The sequence below is a fragment of the Nannospalax galili genome, unplaced genomic scaffold (assembly GCF_000622305.1).
Source record: "Nannospalax galili isolate Female #2095 unplaced genomic scaffold, S.galili_v1.0 scaffold663, whole genome shotgun sequence".
NCBI classification, from domain to species: Eukaryota; Metazoa; Chordata; class Mammalia; order Rodentia; family Spalacidae; genus Nannospalax; species Nannospalax galili.
The window spans coordinates 7,356,047-7,367,731 of NW_008351881.1; the positions used below are offsets into that span (position 1 = coordinate 7,356,047).

General features: G+C 37.3%; 1 protein-coding gene across 9 annotated transcripts in view; it reads right to left on the reverse strand.

Moving 5' to 3' along the window:
- Nfib (nuclear factor I B) overlaps window positions 1-11,685 on the reverse strand; it is a 236,925-nt gene that overhangs the window by 40,000 nt on the left and 185,240 nt on the right. For all 9 annotated transcript variants that reach the window (XM_029553906.1, XM_008848834.2, XM_008848833.2 and 6 more), the window contains exon 7: window positions 913-1,047. In XM_029553906.1, the coding sequence (XP_029409766.1) occupies window positions 913-1,047 (135 nt within the window). The remainder of the gene's footprint in view (window positions 1-912; window positions 1,048-11,685) is intronic.

Sequence of the window (11,685 nt, forward strand, 5' to 3'; positions counted from 1 at the left end):
CTACTCTCTAGTACTAAAAAGTGATAGGTGATAGCACATAGTATTGCTTCTAATTCCACATATTTTTAATTTTTGAAATATTACTATTGTTTCATTAAAATACACATGTGAAACACTGAATGTTCCTTCTTAATTGATTAAGACACATCATATGTGCTAGACAAAAATATTTGTGCATAGAGAAGAGCTAGCACATATTTTCTCATTAATTTTACTCCCAAATAATTACTGATTTGTGTACAGAAAAATAACATCTACAGACACAGTATCTCTATATATTAATATCTTTGAAAAAACTCTAAACTCAGCAATGTACTTGAAAATTCATCTTTCTCTAACAGATAAATAGAATTAAGACCAATTATGGAGTTAAATTCAACATAAATATATACTTCATTTTTCTAGGTTTTTGTGATTAAAATATTTTAAAATTTAAATTATTTATTTTTGAGAACATCATACGTGACTCCTGTATTTATATCATTTCCACCCATTCCTCTTGCTCTTCCAACTCTTCCCACATTTCTCCATGCTTTCTTAACAGCCTGACCTTGTCTTTAGTTCTTACTGTTACATACATATACATGTGTGCATATATAGCAACAACCGACTGAGTCCTGCTAGTGGTGCTTGTATGCAGATGCGTTTAGCACTGATCACTCAGGATTGGGCAACCTACTGGGGAACTCATCCCTGGAGAAAACGGATTCCTCCACTCTCAGAAATGATTAACTGCCTAATCTTAAAATCTTTTCTCATAAATTGGTAAGAAAAATATTTTATCAGTTAGAAACCCTTCCCTTTCGGACTGAGAAAATATGGTCACCATAGCAATAAACATAAATGTCCTCTCCACCCTTTAGAGAGAGCCACGTGGACAAGAGGAAGGCCTGTATGTGTGAAATTCCTCACCACTGTGTGCAACTCCAGGTATTCCGGGATGGTGGTGCTGGGGGAAAGTGCTCAGTCTTGGGGAAGAATCTTGTGGAGATGTAGAGCTGAACAATGGCTTTTCAGGCTTCTTCATTGTAGTTGGAGAAGACATATCTGAAAAGGAAAAAGCAACAGTCAAGCTTCATGACTCGCTTAAGCAATAAGGCTCATGGCAACATAACAGATTTCATTTCTCAACATTTTAGTAGTTTTTGTGCTTTCGCCTGTTTACAAAAATCTAACGAAAGGTCAAAGACCCATTCCACGGAAGCTAACTGTAGGCATCATTAAAATTATGAGAATTACTCCCATTACTAAAGAACCTTGAAGATATAAAAATCCAAGCTCCCCAGATTTGAAGGTTGTCTTTAGCTTACCATTTAATTCTTTGTTTACAGATTCAGGGCTTTTTTGACCTGCTGACTACACTGCAAAAACAAATGGGACAAATGGGTATGGATGTGGAAAACGACCTTTGATATAACATCGTTTATGGAAAACTCATTCACTTGCTTAGGAAAAAAAAATTCTTAATTTGTTCAATCTACAAGTATTTATTGGGGCCCTCTATTTCCCAGATATAGTGAGGATGTTAAGAAAAATAAAAGTAAGTCCTGCCTTAGGGTTGCTCCCGATGAAGAGGAAAACACTACGGAAAGGGTTGTCACCGCTGAGAGGAAGTTCATGGTTGGGACAGTGATGCTGTGGCATCGGCTGGTGCACTCCCAGCCTCTGGTGCAGCATGTCCACCTCTGCCTTTCCAGGATAAGGAAGGCATCCCCCTGTAGTGCCACTTTCAAAATGTACATGGGGGCCGCAAGTCCACAGAGGAAGTACTCAGAAAGGGGGTTCATAAATTATGCAAGGAGTTCAGGTGATCTGTGAAGCACAGAGATGAAGATGGGAGCATGACAGGATGACAGGAAGCCTGTGGACTTCCTGTACAAGTGTCTGCACATTTACCCCAATGAGGGAGGCATTGTGGAGGGGTAAACAGAGCACAACAACAGCTTAGAGCACACCTTCCAGAAGCTACATTGAGGGTGGAATACTGAAAACAGATCTAGAAATCATGGTGGCCACTTAAAAAGATACGTTATTAATATATTCATTCCATGAATATGTATTAGAGGCCTAATTTATACAAATATTGCAGTAGCAATATTCTAGGGATACAATGGTGAACACGACTCACTTTCTGTTTTCATAAAATTCTAGTGAGGGAATGCAGAGAAGGGAAAAGGAATTATGAAACAATTAAAATGTGCCGTGGCAGAAGTGTCCAGGGCCTCCTCCGTCCAATCCATGAATACTTAACATTGCCAAAACATAGATGCCGAGAGACAGAAAACAAAGTGGTGACAGAACTAATGTAACAGATAATTAAACAGAATTAATGTCAGTAAATTAGGAACTGCTGTAGAAGGTCATCATCCTGGGTGACCATGGGGTTGCATCACACACCATGTTTGGTCACAACATTCAGCAGGCATCTCTGATCGGCAAGGGAGATGACTTGGGATGGACTATCTCAAATAATGCTGATTTTTATGGAAGCTTATGAATTTATATTAAAACATTCTAACAATAACATGAGCTATAAAATGTATTTTATAATTCCAAACTTTAAAATGTACAGGCACAATAATAATGGGTTTCATGAACCTGTTGTCCAACTTCAGACAATCTCAACTCAGCTGTACTTACACTTCTGCTCCCTGTACTACTTTGAAGCAGGTCTATTAACATCATGTACATTCACCTCTAAATCTTTCTGTGGTCACACATTTAAAAGGAAAGGAGTCTTCATTAAAAGAAGAACACTAAAACTTTAGCACTACCATCACAAAATATGACCAATCTATGTTTTAATTAGAATGCTCTTCTGAAATAAGAAAAAGACTGCATGTTGCTATTAATGTGGGAAATTAGTTCTCATTTTGGTTTCTGTCATCTGAAAAATTACCCAAATTCTGGTAAAGGCACCCAATGAAAGTATGTGTTTTTTTAAGAACAGAGCTAATGGAAACCTTCATTGTTCCACCAAAGTTGACCCTATGTTGGCAAATCCTTTGGTCTTTGATTTCTTATTCCTATCCTCCCCCCTTAAATTTCATTGTATATACACCAAAGTTCCCTATGTTGGCAAATCCTTTGGTCTTTGATTTCTTATTCCTATCCCCCCCCCCAAGTTAATTCTGGAAAAATTGTTTAAAAATTGCCTCTTTGGAATTAAAAACAAAAAGTATGTGTTTTGAGTGTGCTGACACTTGTGGAATGAACTAGACCACCACAGTTGGTATAAAGTGACAAGTGTACTTGTAGCCCTAAGCTACACTTTCTGACTGGCCATCACAGACCTACTGGAATCCAACCAGTAATCTTATATATTTCTCCAAAAGACAAAGCAAAAGGAAGAAATTGTTCATGAAGCCAGACCTGTTAATCTCAGTGAGAGGAGGGGCAGGCGGAGAGGGAGAAAAAAAGGAAAACCAAGGAAGGAAAGGAAGCTTATTTCAGCGAAGTTATCTTCAAAGTGCGAAAAACAATACTAAGTTTCACCTAAGAGTTATGTGACCTTAAAAAGTAATGATACACACATTGAGTTTTACCTTGTGGAAGTTGAGTTGTCTATAGACAGACTATTGGGAGGGGACACAGCATCTATTTCACCACTTACGGTAGAGATAATACATCAAGTTTTCATTTCAAGTTTTTAATTGAAAATTATTAATGGCTAGGAAAAGAAGGCAGTAACTTACTGGCTCTTACATTTACTTGTGCTTACATGTAAATTTCAAATAAATTAAGCTATGTAAATCTGTTTCTACAACACACAGTAGAAAAAAAAAGTAAAGTGCAGTGAGAATTTAAGAACAGAGACAGGTAGCCACATCATTTCTGAAGATCAAAAACAGCACCGGAAACCACTGTAACTGTCAGAATGCTCATTAAACACGACCAAACCCATGAGTCTCTTTTTATAAAGGTCCAGCCATTCAAAATCATACAAAAGTTCGAGGATATGGGTGATTTTGTCATTTTTAAAATATAAAATTTAAAAATTTTCCTTAGTCAAAATGATAGTTATCTTTAGTGAGTAATTGCTGTGCCCATTGATTTTTCTAGTCCTCTCTTAGACATGTGCCTAGTATAAATAGTATCTTCATGTGCAGAACACATTCGCTGCGTGTGATGTCAAAGGGACCACAAACTGCTGTTTAAACAGCAAAAGTAACTCCGAATAGTGAAAATAGGAACAAGACTGTGTAGAAGGCAGAGTACAAGGGTTCACTTTAGGAAGAGCACAGGGATCTTAGAATGCAGACCCACTGCTTTTGTTTTCCCATTAAATGAAATTAATTCTGGGACCATTAATCAATAAAGAAACACTGCTTCATGGCATGTAAAGGGCACTAGCTAAGTACCCAGAGAGACACAAAAGTGAATTCCTCTCAAAAGAAAACACAACTCTCTGAACTAAAAGGGACTAAAAGGTCAATTATGCAGGGGAGTCAGGGTTGAGTCTCTAGCCATTACATTTTAACCACGGACCAAACTAGTATTGGTTAGATTTTAATTTTATTTTGAAAGTCTGCAGTCTAATAGACTTCAAACCTAAAAATGATATCATTTCTATTTTTAACGCACTCATATGTTACAGAAAAATGTTCGAGGAATGAAGATACAGGAGAAATGGTTTTCAGTGGCCTGATTGTGAAGAAAAACAAATATGTTGCTTCTCATTGCCTACTGTCCCTTGAGTAGGAAAAATAATACATAAAAAGACCAAATCAAAAATAGCCGAATCACAAAGCTGGATAATGTATAAATATACAACAAATTAATGATAATACGTACATAATAAAGGGTAACTTGAATAATGCATAAGAACGTGCAAAAGAGAGGAGCAGGATGCTAAGAGAAGAGGTAGCTGATGGTTCTCCTGGAGGAGGAAGGCAGGAATTGCTCACGACTGATGAGAAAGAACCAAAAGCCAGGGTGGGCTGAATATTGGCAAAAAACAAAACAGAACAAAACAAAAACCTAAGTTCTATTTATAAAGAAGCAATGTCATAATGGAAAAAATTTCCTGGAATTTGACAATTGTTCCATTTTATTTTTAATTTTCTTACAGATAGGGTCTCACTGAACAGTCCTCCAGCTGCAGCCTCAAGCATAATGAGCTTTCATGCTCACCCCACCATGTCTGCCAGGAGGCCTTTCTACTTGGCCCTGTCTGACGCAAGGATTTCCTTCTCCAGGTCCTTCCTCATTATTGCACATGTAAGAACAGCAGAAGGAACCATATCCTTCAAGAATGATTTTCCTTATATTACGATCTACAATGGCACGGTTGTGTATTTTTCTCCTTTTTAATATACCTTACTTAAACTTTAGTTAAGCTAATTTGCAAACAGTCTAGCCCAGAGCCAAAGAAACGTGCTTCCACTCCTCTGCCATTCCTAGCTACACTTCTTCCACTTACTAAACTAGGCTTCCCTACTCTAATTCCACGAAGAGAGTAGTAGTAACCAATGTAAGCAATCCATAATCCCACCTGGGAAATTTGAGGTCTTGGGCCAGCAAGATGGCTCAGCAGGTATAGGCACTTGCCACCAAGCCTGATGACCTGAGTCTGATCCCTGGAACCCACACAGTGGAAGGAGAGGACTGATTCCCACGAGTTTTTCTCTGACCTTCACAGGCACACATACACACTAAATAAATAAATAAATAAATAGTAAATGTGAGGAATTATGAGGTCTAGATTTCATTAACTCACACTTAAATCTTGATTTGATGGTTTTATTCTTTTTTTTTTTGCTTGTTCCATCCATTGTATGTAAGTTTTTAAAGCTGGCTAGTGGCTCACCTGCTACAGAATATGGTTTTTATTGAGGACACAAAAAAATCTAGAAGCTGGAAGACCCTGCTGCTTAAGAAAAAAAAGTGTTTAAATAAAAAAAAGAATTCAAAGAAAATTCGAGGAGGTAAAGCAGGTACCAGTCTAGGTGGTTCATTTTAGAATCTCCTTTATGTGAAGAAAGCAGTACAATGGGAAGTTAGTGGGGTATAGAGTGAGTAAAATAACCATAGATGCTATAGCTTAGAACACACGCTCCACCAGTAAAATCACCAGAGGAGTAATGGCGGAAAGCAGAGAGAAATCAATCACCGAGTGCCCTGCATGTGTGATGAACATCAGCTGCACACTAGGTTCAAGCTCACGAGCAAGACCACCTGGCCCTGACTGGTAATGCTGACAATTCAGCTAACAGGGCAGGTGCTAAAGACAAAGCACAAGTTCCTTCAGTCACTGCAATTGCGATAATATCAGACTGTAGAAAGGATTCTTCTTAATGGCAAAAGACTAGACAGGCTAAAGTCTTTCAAAGAGAAAGGGTCATGCCCCTGGTACTAGTCCTTGAGGTCCACAAAAAATAGTTCAAGTAAGCTACAGATAAGGTTCACCTAAACTTAAGTCTATCTTTAAACAAGTATTTTGCAAAACAAGTTCTAATTTTTACTGTAATTTTTTGGCACTGGAGCATATATACATTCCAAGCCCTGATGTGTCATTCATTTCACAGGATCACTTCAAAGGGATAAAGGCTTAAGCAAAAAAGGAAATAGATCAACTCATCTCCCAACAAGGTAATTTCGGCTACAAAAGGACAGAGCTGTAGTGGAACACAGCACAGCGTATGCACTCTGCTCACTGGCAGCTTGCGCAAATGGTGCTCCAGATGTATATCTGTTCACGTCAGCCCAAGGCAACAATTTTGATCGATTCTAATGTGATAAAATGCTGCAGGGAAAGTGTGCAGAAATGTGTTTACGTCAGCCCTTAATTAAACGGTTGTTCACTTCCAAAGAACCTTAGGAAACACTAATGAGACATGAGTTTTGGCAATTTCTTCATCAAAGCAGAGACCCCTTTCTCAGTCTGTAGCAGCCTGTCATGTAAGTTGCTCCCAAGATAAATGTCACATGGCACTCCAATCACTAAGCCACCTGTTAGCAGAACTTCACTGAAGTCAACCAGTGATCTGCAGCAAGCTTGAACAGCTACCTTAACACCTGCCTGTACGGGCGCTGCTCCTCTTTCGCACATAGTAGAGCAATATGTTAGCTTTTCCAATAAGATCAAGTGCATTAAGGTTACCAAGCAAATGTCTATAGCCTAGAAAATGTGCCATTTTCCTTTCTAAACATTTTCTATTCGCCTTCTGAATAAAACTTTGACTTTTTTTATTCTTTCAAATTAATTATCTAAGAGCATAGAAGAATTCCCAAATTTCTGGAAGGTGTTATTTTTAGCATACCATAACACTAAATTAAAATATATTAACAACTGTGCCAGTCCTATGATTTAGAAAAACATATTTCTATCTAGTTATTTTATGTTAAGATACGTTTTATTGTGGTGTACTTAGAAAGCTATAATTATGGATGCAAAATATCTTCTTTGCTTTACATTATCAAACTGTTGAACATATTAAGATACTGTCCCCATTTTTTCTAACCCCCTCCCCAAGCAACAACAAAAACAACAAAAAGTACACTGAGAAACAGCTGGGAAACTTCCCTTTAACTGTGACCCCCGAGTATGATGCAGACCAGAGAAAAGCAAGTTTGTCTGCAGAATATTTGATTAAACACAGTGCGATGCCTGGGGCTTCACAAGGTCATATTAGAGTGGCAAATCTTCCTAAGTTGTTAGCCCTCATAATTCTCCACTTTTCTTTATATTTTGGACTTTTATAGGTTTTAGACTTTTGTACATTTTTTAAAAGTTTTATAGGTTTATACAAACTCTGGTGGACACTGAAAATATATTCCAAGACCAAACTCACTGTTGGAAAAATGCAAAAGTGGTCAGTACATCCATTACTTCACTGAAACTGTCAAGCAATACACAACACTAAAAGTAAAGAATGAGCTTCGACCTACACTGGGCTCTTCTGCTTTCCATTAAAAGGTTGCGTGGAAGCTGAAAGACAATATAAAAAAGATGAACCATCTGCATAAAATAATAATGTTATTTAGGATGAACAGATAATAAACGAGAGGCTCCCAAATTGAGTGTGTGGGGTGAGCTCTGGAGCGGGAATTTGATATTTTTACTTCAGGCCACAAATCCAGAGTCAACTTTGAGACAAGGAAATGACTTGGGCTCTGTGCCCAGAGGGTAAGGTGAAGACAAAGAACATGGTCTGCCAACTAAATGCTAAGACAGACCATAGTTTCTCTTCCTGTGTGTTTGCTTTGGGGATGATAAAGTTGAAGCAAGAAAGCCTTACCTGTTATTTACAACGCTGTAAATGTTATGTAAAATTTCACAGTCAGCAAAGTAAGGTTCAAACAGCCTGCTTATTTTTTCGGATCCCACCCCAAAGGTACTAATAAAAAAATGTACTAATTTATTTCTCTAGTTTTCTCTGCAGAGATTGACAAAAATATACTTTAATAAAGATCACCTATGGGTCAAGGACTGGTATCAGGAAGCTCGCCCTGGAGGATGAAGAAAGGAGGGCGAGGACAGGGAGGGGAACAGTACTGGCACTGTTTTTATTGGAAAACTGCACAAGCCCCCAGTGCTCTTTCAGAATCTCCATTTTCTTCACTGTGAGATGGAGTTAGCCAAGCTCACACGAAGAAAAGTGCTGGTGTAATCGCTGACAGCCAAAATGAAACACAAATGACAATAGAGGAGGTGTGTGTGGAGTCGCAAGGCCACAGAAACTATTTCACAACCACATCTCAGAGGACACACTTCAGAATTGCTTACAGAGGCACGTGATCCATTTTTATTGAGCTTCTACTTGGGGCAACATGCTAGGGACTGAGGACAGTGAAAGAAATCAACAGGAATAAACTTGGAGGTACAAAGATCTATGTTTAATGGTATTTATTCTTTATTAGCTGAAAATAATTCAGAAAAATACCTAAAAATACATGAGCAAAGTAGGAACTCAAAAGTTTATGATACAAACTGGGTGTGGCGGTAAACACTCTAATCCCATCACTTGGGATGTACAGATAAGAGGATGAGAAATTCAAGGTCATCCTCGGCTGCATAATGAGTTTCAGGCTAACCTGGACTACAGGAGATCCTAACTCAAACAAACAATCAAAGAAACAAATGAAAAAAGAATGAGATAGCCAGAATGACATCACACAGATATTAGAGCAGAAGCTGACATGGTAGAATGTCAATATATTGTAAGCGAAAACTAAAAAAAGTTGACAAACTGACAAAATAGCATTTCAAGAGGTCCAAAGTGCAAAAAATATATGAACTCAAATAAAGCATACAGAAAATGCAGTGACAAATACATAAAGACCAGACTAGCACATGATCCGTCAAATAGTAACAGGAGTTATCAGGATTTAGAATACAGGTCATGTTTGGTTTTTTTTTTTCTCTCTGTATTTTATAGTTTGTTTTCCCAAATTTCCTATGAAGTACTATTTTACCAAAAAATATAGAAATATATTTTTGGGAAAAATAGTGTCCACAGCTCCACAGAATATTATAACTCATTTCCAATACTGAGTTGAAAATGGGGGTTGTTGTTATGTTATCCAACGTAACATCATATGAAAGACAGGCCATATGTTCAAAGATATAAGATGGAATGCACAAATGAAACGTTAAAGACAACATTGTCTCTGAAAATACAGTATCTGAATGTGCTGGGCTCTTGTACATGTAAAATATCCTGACTATGTAGCCAATGTGAATAAGCCCTTCCCATACTCCAAGTCACCAAAACGCTCTCAACATTCTGACAAGACATATGGACTTAATCCCACTACAGTAGTTTGATGATGATCCCAGATGATTCAAAGAATAATTATCTGCCATGTTCAGAAAGCAGCTCCATTTCTATGGATGTATGCCGATCATACCCTAAAACAGCTCCAGAAAAATGGCAGCTTCATCGAGAGAAGGAGTATGTCATCTTCAGCCAGAGTTCCCAACCTTTTTAAAAAATGAAATCAGTCCTTTCTCAAGAGAAAAAAGCATGGCAACCTTAGTGTTAAGTAAGAAATTCTTGCTTAAATTTTTGAGTTATTTCATTCTAATTATACAGGCACAGTCTTATATCTTCAGCAACATGAAACCCTTTGTGATGGTTGAAGAGTCTCTTGTACATTTTAACCCAAGCATAGTTGAGTAGCACGTTACTACAAGTCTTTATTTTATCACATCTCTATAAAAAAAAAAAAAAGTCTTTAGGCTATACCCATATTCAATACAAAATTAAAGCTAAAATTGCTTTGAAGTTCAAAAATACCTTCCTGAGACAGCTAAAAAAAGTCCTTTGAATAATGAAGACAGAATAACGGATAAAGGAGACTGCTTTTTGAAAACACTTTAATCCATCTGTCCCTTTGCAGTTTCAGTTTTAACAGACAACGATAACTGATCTTGAGTAATGTCGGTAAACATAATTTGAAAGGGAGGAAAAAAACCCACTAGACAATTATGCAGAATTTGAAGCATATTTTAGTCACTTATTAAACATCAGCATAGGTAAGTAACGGCTATCCAGTGTGTCTCTGGGGAAAGCTCTGGCCATGGAGTATTGTTAGTGTTAAAGCATCTGAGAGCCGCGGACTATAAAATAAAATCAATACTGTAACCTTAACTGTAAAAGTCGGAAAGATACTGGAAGTGTTCTAATTTAACAAGATTACAGATGACTTTTTAGAGGCGGACATTTGGGAAAAAGCCACGCATTTAGAAACATTTATGCTACAAGACTCCCAAGGCTTCTGTTGTCACTGACACTGTTGTTTTCCATGGTGGCAAATTAGGGCCATTTAACTGATGTGTTACTTCAGTGGATTTACAGGAAGGTCCTAGAAATGACCTGGAAACTTATTTCAAATAAAATCATTAAACTGAGATAGTAAACTAATTGCTTGGGAATGACCTATGATTTGATATGGTTTAGATGAAAGTACAGATCAAAACAGAGATCAAAAAAATTTTAAGTCATCTGTTCAGCAGCTTAATGCAAATATGATCACCCCATACAATAAATACTCTGTTTCTTATAGTGGAAAAGTAGTCAAAACTGGAATAAATTGCAGTGTTTAAGTTCAAACCTAAATCAGCATTTTTTTCTCCAGCAAATGTAAATGAAGAAAGAACATTGTGTCAATGAAATTACTATGATGGTATTTTTATTATCCTAATGGTTTTAAAAATCACGTGAAATTGATCAGTAACAAAACCTCTATTTAGTAATGGACCAGTTACATTTGCGAGATAATGTCAATGAAACAGAATATTGTCCCAGGATAATGGTCTCCTGTTGCTAGGCCCCTAGTCATTTAGAGAAAATAAATGTTGCCGTCTGGCTGAGTCATTTGTTTTCAAAGTAGGAGACACCGATCCTGTAACAAGGTTCTGTTATAATAACTCAATCTCTATCAATCATTTGTTGTACCAGGATGGAACAGGACAGGACATGTATTTGTGAGAAACGGGCATTCCTGAGGGGTAAGGCAAAACACTCAGGGCCTCCAAGCACATAAACAATCCAATTACTATGTTATTCAACGAGAGCACTTAAACATTTGAAAGCTAACTTAAGAAATGGAAAATTTTACGAGTTTTCTGAAAGATCCACATTAGTGAAAGCTTAAAGATTGAAGGACAGTTTGAGTGTCTCCGATGAGATGCTTGGGGCCAGTTTTGAACTTCAGTTTCTGGAATATATGCATATATAT